Below are 15,590 nucleotides of genomic sequence, written 5' to 3'. Positions count from 1 at the left end.
CAAGCTACGTCACTTTAATTTATGTGGGGACAACGCTCACCTGTGTCGTTGGAAAATTTTGGCACTTAAGTTTACCATCTCCCCTTGGACTACAGTATGCATGGAGAAGCAGCGTAGTGGGAGGTAATAAAACGTTGTCTCCATAATAGACAACTTATTAGACCATCTAAAAACCTGGTCTGGCTCTGCCACACTACTCCCAGCCCTGCTAATGTGTGAGAGTAAGAAGAATGCTGGAAAATTTAGTCCCAAGCACCTTCACTGGGACTATAGGGTGCCAACCTTACAACCAGAGTGCTCCTCCGACTCTTTGATAGCACAGCGAAACAAAGAGCAAAGAAAAAAAAAAAAAACGGGAAAACAAGGAGGAACATTTTGGAAGAAAAGCATTTGCTAAATCAGGTATGCAAAAGGTATATATTAACCACTTGCTTACTGAGCACATATACCCCCTTCCTGCCCAGGCGAAATTTCAGCTTTCAGCACTGCGTCGCTTTAAATTAAAATTGCGCGGTTGTGCGACGTGCCTCCCAAACAAAATTTACCTCCTTTTTTTTTCCACAAATAGAGCTTTCTTTTGGTGGTATTTGATCACCTCTGCGGTTTTTATTTTTTGCGCTATAAACAAAAAAAATAGCGTAAATTTTGAAAAAAAAAATACACACAATATTTTTTTACTTTTTGCTATAATAAATATCCCATTTTTAAAAAAAAAAAAATATATATTTTTTTTCTCAGTTTAGGCCGATATGTATTCTACATGTTTTAGGTTAAAAAAAAAAAAAAAAACGCAATAAGCGTATAGTGATTGGTTTGCGCAAAAGTTATAGTGGCTACAGAATAGGGGATAGAATTCTGACATTTTTTTTATTATTATTTTTTTTACTAGTAATACGGCGATCTGCGAATTTTGTCAGGACTGCGATATTATGGCGGACACATCGGACACTTTTGACACATTTTTAGGACCATTCACATTTTGATTTGATTACTGTATAAATGCGACTGGCAGGGAAGGGGTTAACACTAGGGGGCGAGGAAGGGGGTTAAATGTATATCCTGGGAGTGATTCCTACTGTGGGGGGGGAGGGAACTGACCGATGCCGTGTCCCAATGTACAAGGGACACAGCATCAGTCTCCTCTCTCCGACAGGACGTGGAGCTCTGTTTACACACAGAGCTCCACGTCCCTGCTCTAAAACTGCCGATCGCGGGCACCTGGCGGACATCGCGGCTGCCAGGCACGCGCTTCGGCACCGCGGTGACGCGCCGGGCACTCCGCCGCACCCCCCAGTGGCCAGAAGACCCGAGGCCGCAAATGGACGGCCACCCGGATTTATAGAGCCACCTGGAGGCCGTCTTTTTACTATGGCCCGGGACTGAAGTAGGTAACTTGACGTAAGTATGTGCAAGAATGAGCAGCACGACTCAGGCATGCGCAGTAGGAAACAGCTGCAAGGCTTCACGTCCCGTTTCCCTTAGTAAGGATGCCGGCTCCTGCACCCGAAGCCGATGGACGGGTTGGCTTCGGGTGCCGACGTTGTGGGCTCCCTGGACAGGTAAGTGTCCTTATATTAAAAGCCAGCAACTACAGTATTTGTAGTGGTTTGTCGTTTTGCCTATAATTTCATTTCTGGTTTAGGTTCACATAGCGATTGGATAAAGAGAAAAAAATACAGAGCTGGCTTTGCATTCCTTTAATCCATTTAGAAAGTGTCCATGCAACCAGAAACATATCACCAATAAATATTTGTCACACAAGATCAGGGAGCAAGCTCTGCCTCACAAGAAGAACCTTAGAACAGGCTCACAGCAGGGCTTCCCCTGCATAAAACTGAAGGGGCTCCAATCAAGTACATTGTGGAGAAATTTGGATTTCCAGTCACGTCTTCAAAAACCTTTTCACCCGGTCCAAGTCTTTTCTCTGGCTGTCATCCCCCAACTGGTATACAGATGAAAAGTAACTGCAGTCTAGGAGTGAAAAAATGAAAGAATATCTGGTATGATTATTCTAGGAAAAAAATAAAGTATATACAAAAATAAAATAAAAAAAGCTTAAAAAAGCAGTTTGCAGTAAGGAACAAAATGTCTCTTTTTCAAGAAACACAAAACATGGTTACAGATTTAAAAGACTGAACTACAACCTTAACTCCAGTCTCGTCCTCCTCCTAAGCTGTGAAGCTGCAAGGAATGTCGGCGGCTGCACTTGAGAGCCGCTGGAAAAATCAACTGGGGTGCCGATATCACAGGATACCTGGACAGGCAAGTGTCCCAATATTAAAATTCAGCAACTACAGTATTTGTAGCTGCTGACCATTCATTTTTTGGTGGGGGAGCTGGGGCTCCACTTCAATGCATTGCAAATACAGCCTGCCTAGGAAAAGACCACTTGTCCAGATGGATACCCTCACATCATGGCGTTTTGATATTTGCATAACTCCTACCAAGAGCCAGCCCACGTCTTGCACCAAGTCTGAGAACGGTTTTGCGGAAACCATGTAGAGCACCTGCCGACCCCTTCCACCAGCCATAATCTGCTTACATTTCATAAAGAAGCAGAGACGTAGTGATGAGGTCACTGGTTCCAAGATAAAAATAAAATCTGCTTTAATTATATAAAGGGATTTTTAATACAGCTTACCTGTAAAATCCTTTTCTTGGAGTACATCACGGGACACAGAGCAGCATATTCATTACTATGTGGGTTATATGGAGTACCTTCAGGTGTTGACACTGGCAATCTCAAACAGGAAATGCCCCTCCCTATATAACCCCCTCCCATAGGAGGAGTACCTCAGTTTTGTAGCAAGCAGTATGCCTCCCAAAATGGTCCCCAAAAAGAGGGGTGGGAGCTCTGTGTCCCGTGATGTACTCCAAGAAAAGGATTTTACAGGTAAGCTGTATTAAAAATCCCTTTTTCTTTATCGTACATCACGGGACACAGAGCAGCATATTCATTACTATGTGGGATGTCCCAAAGCAATGCTCACAATGAGGGGAGGGAGAACATCTCCAAGACAAAAGGATTTAATTTAGAGAAATACTCAAATCATAATAAATCCAACTTAGTTGAGAAAAATAATCTTAAATTTTAAATTTAACTCAAAAAAGAGGAGCCCCCGGAATCCGAGGGTCTCAAACTGCAGCCTGCAGCACTGCCTGCCCAAAGGCTGTATCAGTATTCCTTCTTACGTCCAACTGGTAGAATTTTGTAAACGTGTGGACAGAAGACCAGGTTGCCGCCTTGCAAACTTGAGCCATAGAGATCTGGTGATGCGCTGCCCAGGAGGCGCCCATGGCCCTAGTAGAATGAGCCTTTAATGATACTGGAGGAGGCAACCCTTTCAAGCCGTAGGCCTGAGTGATTAATTGCTTAATCCACCTAGAAATGGTGGACTTTGCAGCTGCCTGCCCCTTCTTGGGCCCATCCGGTAATATGAACAGCACATCTGTTTTCCGGATCTTCTTTGTAGCTTTAAGATAGGCCTTCATGGCCCTGACGATATCCAAGGTATGCAGCAACCCTTCCTTTCTGGAAGTAGGTTTAGGGAAGAAGGATGGTAATACCAAATCCTGGTTCAAATGAAAACTGGATATAACCTTCGGTAGGAAGGAAGGATGAGGGCGGAGAACGACCCTGTCCTTGTGAAAAATAAGATATGGTTCCTTACAGGATAAGGCCGCCAGTTCCGATACTCTTCTTGCGGAAACTATGGCGACCAAAAATACTAACTTCCTTGTCAGTAAAACCAAAGGAATTTCAGCCAACGGCTCAAACGGTTGTTTCTGTAAACTTGACAGAACAAGGTTTAAATCCCACGGGCAAAGCGGGGATTTAACTGGAGGTTTAATACGTAAGACCCCTTAAAGGAAGGTCTTAACCAGCGAGTGGGTGGCCAGCGGCCGCTGAAACCACACTGACAGAGCAGAAATCTGTCCTTTGATTGTGCTTAATGCCAATCCTTTATCCACTCCTAGCTGGAGAAAACTTAAAACTCTATCAATGGTGAATTTGCGAGAAAGCCATCGCTTGGACTCACACCAGCCTACATAGGCCTTCCAGACCCTGTAATAAATCACCCTAGAGACCGGTTTCCTGGCTCTGATTAGGGTAGAGATTACTTTCTGAGACAGACCTCTACCCCTGAGAATCAGGGATTCAGCTTCCAGGCCGTCAAATTTAGATGCCGTAAGGCAGGGTGGAGGATCGGACCTTGCGATAGCAGGTCTGGCCGTAGAGGAAGAGTCCAAGGGTCTCCCACTACCATCCTTAAGATTAGTGAGTACCATGCCCTTCTGGGCCATGCTGGAGCTACCAGGATGACTGGTATGTGCTCCACCCGGATCCTGCGCAGCAGGCGGGGTAGTAACTGGAGCGGGGGAAACGCATAAAGAAGTTTGAACTGATGCCAAGGGCAAACCAGAGCATCGGTTCCGCAGGCCATCGGATCCCTTGAGCGGGACATGAACCTGTCTAGCTTCTTGTTGAGTCTCGATGCCATGATATCCACGTCCGGCACTCCCCATTTTTGGCAGAGTGCTTGAAAGGTTTGTGGATGCAGAGACCATTCCCCCGGCAATAGAGTCTGGCGGCTTAAGAAGTCCGCCTGAAAGTTGTCCGCTCCGGGAATGAATATTGCCGATATGCAGGGCACATGAGCCTCTGCCCCTAGGAGAATCAAGCTCACTTCTCTCTGAGCGGCCTGACTCCTGGTTCCCCCTTGGTGATTTATGTATGCCACTGCCGTGGCATTGTCTGATTGAACTCTCACCGGGAACCCCTGCAATTTCGACGTCCAAGCCCTGAGGGCTAGTCGAACCGCTCTGAGCTCCAAGATGTTGATGGGTAAAAGCTTCTCTGGCCTTGCCCAAATACCTTGGCGAGTGGAACCATCCACAATCGCTCCCCAGCCCGTCAGGCTGGCGTCTGTGGTCACTATCTTCCAAGCCACTGGGTTGAAAGACTTTCCCTTCAGTAGATTCTGAGGGTCTAACCACCAACACAGACTTTGCCGGACTCTTGATGAGAGTGGCAACGGGATATCCAAGGCCTGTGGCCTTCTGCTCCATGCTGACAGGATGGCTGCCTGCAGGATGCGAGTGTGGCTCTGGGCGTATGGCACCGCCTCGAATGTAGCCCCCATCTTGCCTAGTAGTCTCATACATAGGCGAATAGTCGGTTCCTTCTTGCTTAGAACCAGTAGGATTAATTCCTTGATGGCTTTGACCTTCCTCAGAGGTAGGAACACCCTTTGTTGTTCTGTGTCTAATCTCATGCCGAGATATTCCAACTGCCTTGTGGGCTGGAATGCTGACTTTTCTCGATTTAGGACCCAGCCGAACCTCTCGAGGTATTGGACCGTGAGGGCCACTGCTCGCTCCAAGCCGGGAGACGAGTGGTCTATGACTAGGAGGTCGTCCAGGTATGCTAGGATCGTGACCCCTTGGATCCTTAGCTTGGCTAGGATTGGAGCTAGAACCTTCGTGAACACCCGGGGGGCCGTAGCCTCCATTAGGTTGGAGTAGAAACCCAGCCCCTGTTCCAGGACTGGTACTTCTACTATTACTCCCTGGGAAAGTAGATGATCTAGAGCCGATCTTAACGCGGCTCCTTTCTCCAGATCGTTTGGAATCCTCGACTCCTGGAAATGAGGAGGAGGAAACCTTAGGAACTCTAGCTTTTAGCCTGTGGCCACGGAAGACCGTACCCACTCGTCGGGAATGCTGGCTTCCCAAATCTCCGAAAAGAGTCGCAGCCTTCCCCCCACCTTCGTGGGTGGGGGCGCCCCTTCATGAGGTAGACTTGGGGGCTGGTTTTGCTGGCTTGCGAAACCACTGCCTCTTGCCTCTAACAGCCTGTCCTTCTGATCTGCTGTTGAAGCCGAAGTTTGCTCTTGCAGGAGGCCGTCGATACTGCTTGGCATTAGAGGGCCCCTGCCCAGGGGAGGACTGTCGTTTAAACGCAGGCCCCTGAACCTTCTTCTTAGTTGGCAAGAGTGTACTCTTGCCGCTTGAAATGGTCTGAATGTATTTATCTAGGTCCTCTCCGAAGAGCCGTCCTCCATGGAAGGGGAACCCTACCAGGAGCTTCTTGCATGGGGGCTCAGCCTCCCAGCTTTTCAACCATAAGAGTCTTCTCATATGGATAAGGGATAACGATAAACGTGACGCTTGCTGGATGGAATCCTTGATTGCGTCTACCGTAAAACATATGGCCTTAGGGACATCCGAAAACTCTTCTGCCTGCTCGGCAGGAATAAGTTCAAGCATTTGCTTAAATTGATCTGATAAAGCTTGAGCGACTCCAATCGCAGCCACGGCTGGCTGTACTACTGCCCCTGCAGAAGTGAAGGAGTTCTTAAGTAGTGCTTCCAAGCGCTTATCAACTGGATCTTTGAAAACCTGTACGTTCTCTACAGGGCATGTTAACGATTTGTTAACACATGAGATGGCTGCGTCTACTGCAGGAGAAGCCCATCTCTTGGAAAACTTTTCTTCCATAGGATATAAGACAGAAAATTTCTTAGGTGGTAAGAACACCTTGTCTGGTTTGTTCCACTCTTGGAACAAGACTCCCTCCAATAGAGGATGGATCGGAAACACAGCACTGCTTTGAGGCGCCCTCAGTGAGCCCAAAGCTGAAATCGTCGATACCTGGAGATCTGGTACAGGCAGGTTGAATGCCTTATGGACCAAGTCCGTCAAGCCTTGAATCCACCAGCTCTCCCTCAGGGAGACTGCCCCAGACTCCTCTGTATCCGGATCTTCGATCCCTGAACCTACTTGGTCTTTGTCCAAGAGGTCGTCCAATTCCCCAGAGGAAAGGACCTCCTCTTCCGAGGGTCCGCGCACGGGTGACGGAGATCTATTCCGTTTACTACCCCGCATAGCTGCGGCTATCATTTCTCCCATGCTTCTCCGCATCTCATTTAAAGAGGTGAGCAACACCTCCTCCGTGACCATCTTAGGGTTGGGTTGACTCGCGTCAGCTCCAGCCCCAGATCCCGATGGCCCAAAGGCTCCCTGTGGGGAAAGCAGCGGCATAGCTCTGTCCGAGACCTCAGACTCTGTGGGGGAATCCCCACCTTTTGTACCCTCTGGCTTGTTCTTTGATGCCATGGTACAATACCGAGGCACACCTGCTACTTATTGGTACCTGGGACTTATAAATAGTTAAATGCCCAAACACCTGTTTGGGGAATAAAAAATGTTTCCTCTACCCCAGATGACACTTTTTTTTTTTTTTTTTCAAAAGAAAAAAACTTTTCTTCTTTTTTTTTTTTTTTTTTTTTCAATCTAGGCAAGAAAAAACATTCTATCCCCCTGAGTAGTATTGCCAAAGAAAAGACTATGAGATGGAAAAGAAAAAACAGCCTATTCCTAGGCTAAACCACAATCTTCTGAAGACTGTAGTATTCTTTCTGGCCACTGTGTGTCCTCAGCGCCCCGTGCTTCACTCCAGTCCTTCCTCCCTCAAGCCAAAGTATTGAATGAGCTGTGGCACTAAGGAAGGGCCGCCCCTTCCTTAAACCACTGACCCGCCCTTCCCCCTCAGCTAAAACGGCGCCAAATGCGCCTATAACACGTGCACGCGCACCGCGCGCGCGCCCGCCGACGGGGGGGGGGGTTGGGAGGAAGGGCCTCTCTGTTCCTGCAGCCGCAGGCCTGGAACACACGAGGAGGTCAGCGTTTTTTGCCTGCCTTGCAGGCATGAGGAAGAGGACTGGATAGAGCATCGCCTGGAGGCTTGCAGGTAAGCATAGCTCTCTGACACAACACATACATTTGTACACAAAAGGCCCCACTCACAGCTTTTCCAACACTACCAGGGAGGTCACTTTTTATGGGGAATGATAACATATAGAGCCATCCTATCTTCATGATATGTGACTGGTTTGCCAGATGCAATGCATAACCTTAGGCATGTCCCCTGTGACCTCCCAGAAAAAACTTGCTAAGAGCCAAGTTCCGCAAGTTTTTCCCCTTACTTACCTGCTCCATGCCGCAGGACTTTGCCAAGCAAGAGGCCCAATCTTCCCCCATCTCCGTGGGGATGTCTAGACCTTCAGGCCCTGGGAACCTTCTTCTTCCATGAAGGATCCACTGTCCTGGACCCATACAGCACCCTGGCAAACAGAAAACATTAGGCGCCCAAAGGTTTTCTAAGTTCTGGGCCCAGGGTCCAGCTCTCTTAAAAAGAAAGCATTATGGGCTATACCCCAAGGGTTTGGGGTCCGGTTACTGACCACTTTAGCGCTCAGGCTTTTTTGGACAGAACCGGTAGCTCACCTAATCCCAAGGATGCGGAGGCAAGCTAAACCATGACTAACACCTAAGACACTGGCGTAAAAACTGAGGTACTCCTCCTATGGGAGGGGGTTATATAGGGAGGGGCATTTCCTGTTTGAGATTGCCAGTGTCAACACCTGAAGGTACTCCATATAACCCACATAGTAATGAATATGCTGCTCTGTGTCCCGTGATGTACGATAAAGAAACTTTATTTTTTAAAGTTCATCACCATGTTTATGTGGGGAAGGGAGGAATCAGGAAGAGGCAAAATATAAGCAGATTTTAAGTGTTAGTGCTGGTTAACACTAGTGTGAATTCTGATGTCACTTGGGTCGCACGACAAGGGAAAAACACCCTATATTCAATGGTGCCGTTCATCAATGCTACTTTGGTGCGTTTTACAATATTTAAAATTTGTGTCAAAAATTGTATCGCGGCAGTGTGAACTGAGCCTTAAAAAAGGTGAAACTCCAGACAAACTGCCATTTAAAAACAATGAACATTTACCCTTTTTAAGCAACTGTCAAAAAAAAATGTATTTGACACATCCTTGCAAAGGAAAAAAAAAAAAAAATATATTAAAAAGTACTTACCTCTACCACGGAGTATGCCTCAAAACCACTTATGTGATGAAGAAAAATCATCTAAATAAAAAGTCTACTTCGAAACTGACCCTGTGGTCCGCCGCTGCACTCAGTGGTTCCTCCCGCCTGCCCCTACGGCTCTACAGAACACAGTAAAGATGTAGGGAATCGAAAGGAGCAACCACTGAGCAACACGGGGCAGGTATACTACCATTTCTGATCAGTAGACTTGTCGAAGGTCAGTGATTCACAAAAGTACTGAAATCAATATATTGGCATAAAAGCTTACTTCCAAATGGTCATATACATAAGGAAATTTATAAAACATGGTATTTGAGGAATAATAACTCTTACAATTATGTATGCATGCAAGTACAGTGCATATAAAAAGTCTACACACCTGTTAAAAATAAATAAAAAACTGTATCACTCAGTTGAACAACAAAACTGAAATCTTTTAGAATGGAGGGAAATAAAAAAAGTAAAATAAATATGATCACATAAACTAATACTTTGTTGAAGCACTTTTTGACAGCACTCAGTCTTTTTGGGGTACGAGTCTATCAGCATAGCACATCTTGACCAATATTTGCCCACTCTGCTCTGCAAAAACATTCCAAATCTGTCAGATTGTGAGGGCATCTCCTGTGCACAGCCCTCTTTAGATCACCGCACAGATTTTCAACTGGATTCAGGTATGGGTTCTGGCTGGGCAATTCCAAAACTTGAACCTTGTTCAAAGTCACAGTGCGCTTTTACCACGATTTCCATTCATTTCAATGGGAATCTGTTTTTGCTTTGGTTTTCAAAATCGCACCAAAGATGCAGCAAAGAGGACTTTTCACAACACACTGCACCTGTAAAAAATGCACCTGGTGTGAAATGTCCCATCGGATTTAAAGGGAAACCTTTTTCTTGCAAGCAGAAAAAAGAAACCACACGCATCAGTGTTAAAGGGCCCTTCATTTACAGAAAAGAAGATCTTTACAGATAAGATTTTAGTTGCTCTATCAGGGGAGAAACTAGACAAAACAATCACCAACATAAGAGCTGATAATTTTATTCTATCAGGTGACTGGACAGGAAATCATCTGTGCCCAAATATTGCTCCCAGTATACTGCCTTTATTTTAAAAGGCCCAAAAGATCAGCCAAATACATTCCTGAGACATCAAAGCAAAAATGGGCAGTCTTAAGGCCAATACACACGCTTTTTCAACAAACAAATGTTTTCTGTGCATGATCTCAAACTTTGACACCAAATGTCTGATGGAAGATAATTTGATCGTGTGTAAACAAGTCCATCGGACTAGAGTCCAAAGTAAAAACACGCATGCTCAGAACCAATACTAAACATCAGCCAACAATAGCAGAAGTTGCCCAAGGGGTGGCGGTAAAGAGCTGAAAAACTATGCGATTTGGTGAAAGTTGGCTGAAAATGTTCTGCTGTGTGTATGCAGAGCAAGTTCACGGACAACACCCTTCGGACAAAAATCCACAGAAAAGTCTGATTGAAAGTCCAATCGTGTGTATGAGGCTTTAGGTTTATTTTTTTCAGAAATCAGCCAGTCTCCTGCCAGTATTCTGCAGAGAAGAACAATGCTCTGTGTGGTCTCTCTGCAGTGGTCAGACATGCCACCCCTTCCCAAGTACATATTAAAGCCTGGTACACATTAGTCGTTTTTTTTAGTTCAACCCAGCAGGGCTGAACGAAAAAAAAAAACCCACACAACTTGACAGCTCAGGAAGAGCCGCTGTACTATCCGATGTTAGTACAGCATTCTTCCCTGCTGTGCTATTGCCCCAGGCCCCACCAGAACACTCCATTGGCTGAGAGCACTGATTGGGAGCGGATCAGTAGACCTTCTTTGGTCATGCCCCATTGGCCAGCTTCTGTTGGACCGAAGGTGAATATTGATGCCGCCTGAAATTAGGCCTGTATGTACTAGGCTTTACCCTCTCTAATCAATAGCAAGCATTAAAAGTAATTGCATTATTTACAGGTAACATACAAGACTGTTAAATTTACCAATTCTAGATTTTACAACAAGGATAGTCAACCAATAGTCAATAAATTAAAAAAGCTATATATCCAGAGTCACGCACCTTGTCCCTGTAACATGGCAGCCACAGAGGCCTTCCTCATGGCGAGTGCCACACAATTCTCCCAATCCTTCTTCTTTTGGAATTGGGTAAAGTGATATGAAGGCCACCAGTCACTCCTGGAATTCCACGCCTCCAATATCCAAGATGTCTGACCACTGAAGAAGAAGCTTACATCAATCTAGTGTAAATCTTACAAAACAATGCAGTAAATACTGTACGTTGCTCTAAATAAGTAGGCAAGCACCGGTTGGGGAATCAGCTTTTACAGCAATACTCACCTTCTCCTCCTTGCTGTTCCACTCTGTAGCCAACCTGTATCCAGGTTCACCGATCCTCAGAGTCATGTAAAACCATGTCTGCAAGTTCTCATAGACCCCACCACCCCGCGAGTGGGGTGGGGGGTGCTCAGCCCACCTTCGCAGGGAAAAAAGGACCCCACATATAACGTGACCAGAAAGAGGACGGTTAAAAAAAAAATAGATATGTATACCAAGCTCAACAGGATTGAGGGGGGTTGGCAAGAAGGGAGGGATGCCCAACTAGTCAGAACTATACTTTTTTCTTTTTTTTTTTTTAACCTCCCTGGCGGTATGATCATTTCAGATTTTAGGTGCTGAAAGTAGTACAATTTTTTTTTTTGCATGGAAATTTGGCGTTTTACATTGTAGGCCTGTAAATCTTAGGAATAACTCACTTAAATCTGTCCAAACAAGAGTCTAGTAGACATCCCGGGTATAATAAAATTTGAAAAACAAAATGAGAATATAATAAATAACTATAATTACACATAATAATATAATTATAATAAAAATGATTCAATAATGTAATCAAATCAAAAACACTGAAATTTGCTCAGTTGCAGAATTGTCGCTGTCATTACTTTTATTTTTTTGATGACGAATTTCCCCACAAATCGAAATCGCTCAATTCTGCAAGTGATTATAATTTATTATCGCTGTTTTCTAGCTGGTCTAAAACCACTTTTGACATAAAGGGACACTTTTTGTTTGCTATGGACAATCTCCATGCCCTTGGACAAAAGGTGAAAAGATCCTTTGCGTGCCCACAGACTGAAAGCAAGAGAACCCTTCTCTCTCACCTTCAATCGGGTCAGGAAGTAAGGGAACCTCAATGTCTCTCACTGGGGTAGGAAATATGATCCTTCTCTCTTTCTCTCTCATTGAGACAATGGGGACCTCTCCCTCACTTATACAGGCAATTCACACTGGGGCGTTTTTTGGGCGTTATTCGAGCTTTTTTCAGGCGCTTTGGCATTAAAAAAAAGCCTGTAAAAGCTCCTGAAAGAAGCCTCATCTGCAATTCCAATGTGAAAGACCGAGTGCTTTCAGGCCTTTTCACACTGCCAGCGCCTGAAAAAACGCTGGTAAAGCACAGCTAAGACCCTAACGTTTTAGGGTGTTTTTGCAACGCCTCAGTGTGAAAGGGTAAGGCGTTTTTACAGCACTTTTAATTCATTTCAATGGAGAGGGGCGTTTTTTGGATTATTTTTTTTTTCAGCGCCCGAAAGCTGCTCCAAAGATGCTTCTTGCAGGACTCAGTGTGAAAGGGTCCATTGAGATGCATGGAGAGCGTTTTATGAGCGTTTTAATAGCGCTATTTTTAAACTGTGTGTGTGTGTGTAATATATATTACACACACACACACACACACACACACACACACACACACTCCATCCATCAGGGGCTTAGTCACAGTGGTGTCCCTTGTGGTTTAAAAGACATCCCTGAAAAAGCACGGTATTGGAGTCAGTCTGCTCAATGTACAAATGCAGGCTGATCAATGTTAATGTAAAAAAAATATATATATTTGGTTAGGGTGCGGCATTATACTTTCACTTCCTGTATCTCAGGGAGCAGATGGACCCTGCTCAGCCAATGCACCTGCAGTGTAATTTCTGCATTTCTCCCAGCTGTATATGCCGTTTAACCACACGATACAAGTTAGAAACTAAACTCTGTATTTGTAGGTGTCATACAAAAAGCAATTTGTTTTTATATGAAATCCAATGCTTTTCTGGCTGAAGAAACGACCTGCTACATCTGGCACTGTAATCAGAGTCGCAAGTTATAAGTTTAGGCATCCTCTCATTCAGTAACTTGATCAACTTAAATAAAAAAAAAAATAATAATAATAATAATAATAATAATAATAATAATATGTGAAGCATACTTAAATAAACTGCCGCTGTTGGAGGGAGAAAAAAAAATGCATCATCTGAGGCTAGTCACTTTCCTGGGTATAGCTAAGGGTTTACAACTGCTTTAAAAGGACTGCTTTTTAATAAGTACAGGTAAAAAACATACCTTGTGACATGTCAGGAATGTATTTGTATTCATATAGTCAAGACAGCACCAAAAATCGCAGCTTTTTTTGCCATGAGGACTTTGCTCACCATTTTAGGGTTTTCTTCAGCAGCTTTGCTAAACGCCTCCATGCTACTACACTGTCCTTCCAACCCGAGTAATCCAGGAGGTCAAACAGAACATGCAATGCAAGCTGGTGATGTTCATCTGATCCTGCCAAACATAACACGCAGAGGCGTCAACAGAAAAAGTTGTGACTTTGAGTAAAGAATGATTTACATTATACACTTACAGTGATACTATGGGTTCGCATTTTATTTTTTTAAATAACATACATGTCATATGGTGTTTTCTGGGGTCCCTCTGCTGCTCTTTCGGTTCCTCCTCGCCTCAGATAACCTCCTTTGGGAAGCGCTCTTCCAAGGGGGGTTACCTTGCGGGCACTCTCCCGTGTGCTACATTTGGCGTCCATAGCCGCCGAGTGCAGGACTCGGCCCCGCCCCAGGGTCATTGGATTTGATTGACAGCAGCGTGAGCCAATGGCTGAGCTGCTATTAATCTATCCAATAAAGAGACGAGAAGCCCAGGCAAATATCCAGTGCGTTCACGACGCAGGAATTTCCAGGGCTCAGGGAAGTAAAATTTGGGGGGGGGGGGGGGGGGGGCTGGTAATAGTCAGATGTTTTTTCACCTTAATGCATAGAATGCATTAAAGCGTCACTAAAAGGAAAAAATGTTTTTCCTTTAAAATAACAAACATGTTATACTTACCTCCACTGTGCAGTTCGTTTTGCACAGAGTGGCCCCGATCCATGTCTTCTGGGGTCCCTCGGCGGCTGTCTCTGTCCTCCCCACAATTACTAACCATAGTCATGCAAGAGCTCGCATGGTGGTCAGAAGTTGCGGGCGCGCTCCCGTGATACAGCGAGCGGCCATAGCCGCTCACTGTATCACTCCACCCTATGGGAGAACAGGAGGCAGGAGAGTCAAAACCCATTCGTCCAAAATGGCAGGAGTATAATTTTAAACTGTGTATATTGATCATTAGAACCAATAAAGGTCTTGGAAACAAAGAGTTCCTGGGTTAAACCTGCAAACTGTGGCATGACGTAAAAGATATTTTAAAAATAATTTATTAGTCACTCCGCACTGAGCCTTTAGAAGCACAAATGTTAACAAACAATGAGGTATGGGTGACACCTAATCGTGTCCACCACAGGAAATCCGGGTGGCTCAGGAGCGCTGAGAAGTTGGGATTGTGCCACAGGGAGACACCCCGCCTGATTTTGTTAACACTTTATTACCCAACACTTTATTACCCTCCTGCCAAGCTAGCCAATTAACATCCATTAGAGAGCCACCTATTTAAAAAAGCAGCTGAATGGTCAGTTTAGACTGAGATAAAATGGGTATAATTGAGGTCAAGGCCAATTGGAAACGACACAGATTTATCCCATCCATCCAACATGGAGCCCGGAGACCTTCCCAAACTCCTCCACAACCCCCATTAGGGACACAAAGGACTGTTCCGAGCCATCTAGATATATTAAAAGGTGTCAGTCACATAGAGGGAGATCTTTTCAGATGGCCCCAAAACATATTCCCCCACCGTCGCCGTGCCAGAGCAAGAGGCTCTATTGCCAGCGCAAACAGAAGCGACGAGAGTGGGCCGCCCTGCCTAGTAACTCTCTGCAAAGAAAATACATCAGAGATGCCTTTGTTGGTACATAACCTAGCCCTAGGGTTGGTGTAGAGCAGGCGGACCCAGTTAATGTATTGGAGGCTAAAAGCCCAATTTGGTGCATAGTTTCCCAGAGAAATGACCAGTTAACTATATCAAAAGCCTTCAGCACATCCAATGAGAACACCAGTCCACTTTTCTGGTCAGTGGCCACCCTATCAATATTTAAATAAAGACAAATATTGTCATATGTGCTCTCAGGTTTGGGCAACACTACAATCAATGCTTCACACAGGCAGGAAGCTAGCCTTCCTCCATTGCCACTCCAAAACAGAGAATGTAGTTTCTGTGCCAAGTCTTCCACATAGGACTTGTACCATCTACTGGTAAACCATCTAACCATGGAGTTTTGTTTGGAGGGAGAGAATATATGGCCTCCAATTTCCTCAATCGTCCAGGGTTTATCCAAAATAAGTCTGTGGGAGTTTTCCAATTCAGGGAATTCGATGGATTAAAAAAAAAAAAAAAAAACAACAGGCATTTCAAGTTCAGCAGGGGGGCACCGGAGCCGAGTATAAATGCTCATAAAAAGGACCTAAATGTC

At 45.0% G+C, this 15,590-nt stretch overlaps 1 protein-coding gene across 2 annotated transcripts in view; it reads right to left on the bottom strand.

The window, feature by feature from the left end:
* Nucleotides 1–1,682: 1,682 nt before the first annotated feature.
* Nucleotides 1,683–15,590, bottom strand: part of TAF1A (TATA-box binding protein associated factor, RNA polymerase I subunit A) — a 47,724-nt gene continuing 33,816 nt past the window's right edge. For both annotated transcript variants that reach the window (XM_040351410.1, XM_040351411.1), the window contains exons 9-11: nt 13,395–13,518; nt 10,982–11,136; nt 1,683–1,971 (exon numbers count right to left, since the gene is read on the bottom strand). In XM_040351410.1, the coding sequence (XP_040207344.1) occupies nt 1,883–1,971; nt 10,982–11,136; nt 13,395–13,518 (368 nt within the window). In that variant the 3' untranslated portion in view covers nt 1,683–1,882. The remainder of the gene's footprint in view (nt 1,972–10,981; nt 11,137–13,394; nt 13,519–15,590) is intronic.

The sequence above is a fragment of the Rana temporaria genome, chromosome 4, assembly GCF_905171775.1.
Source record: "Rana temporaria chromosome 4, aRanTem1.1, whole genome shotgun sequence".
In the NCBI taxonomy this organism is placed as follows: domain Eukaryota; kingdom Metazoa; phylum Chordata; class Amphibia; order Anura; family Ranidae; genus Rana; species Rana temporaria.
This window is presented reverse-complemented; position numbering and strand designations above follow the sequence as displayed.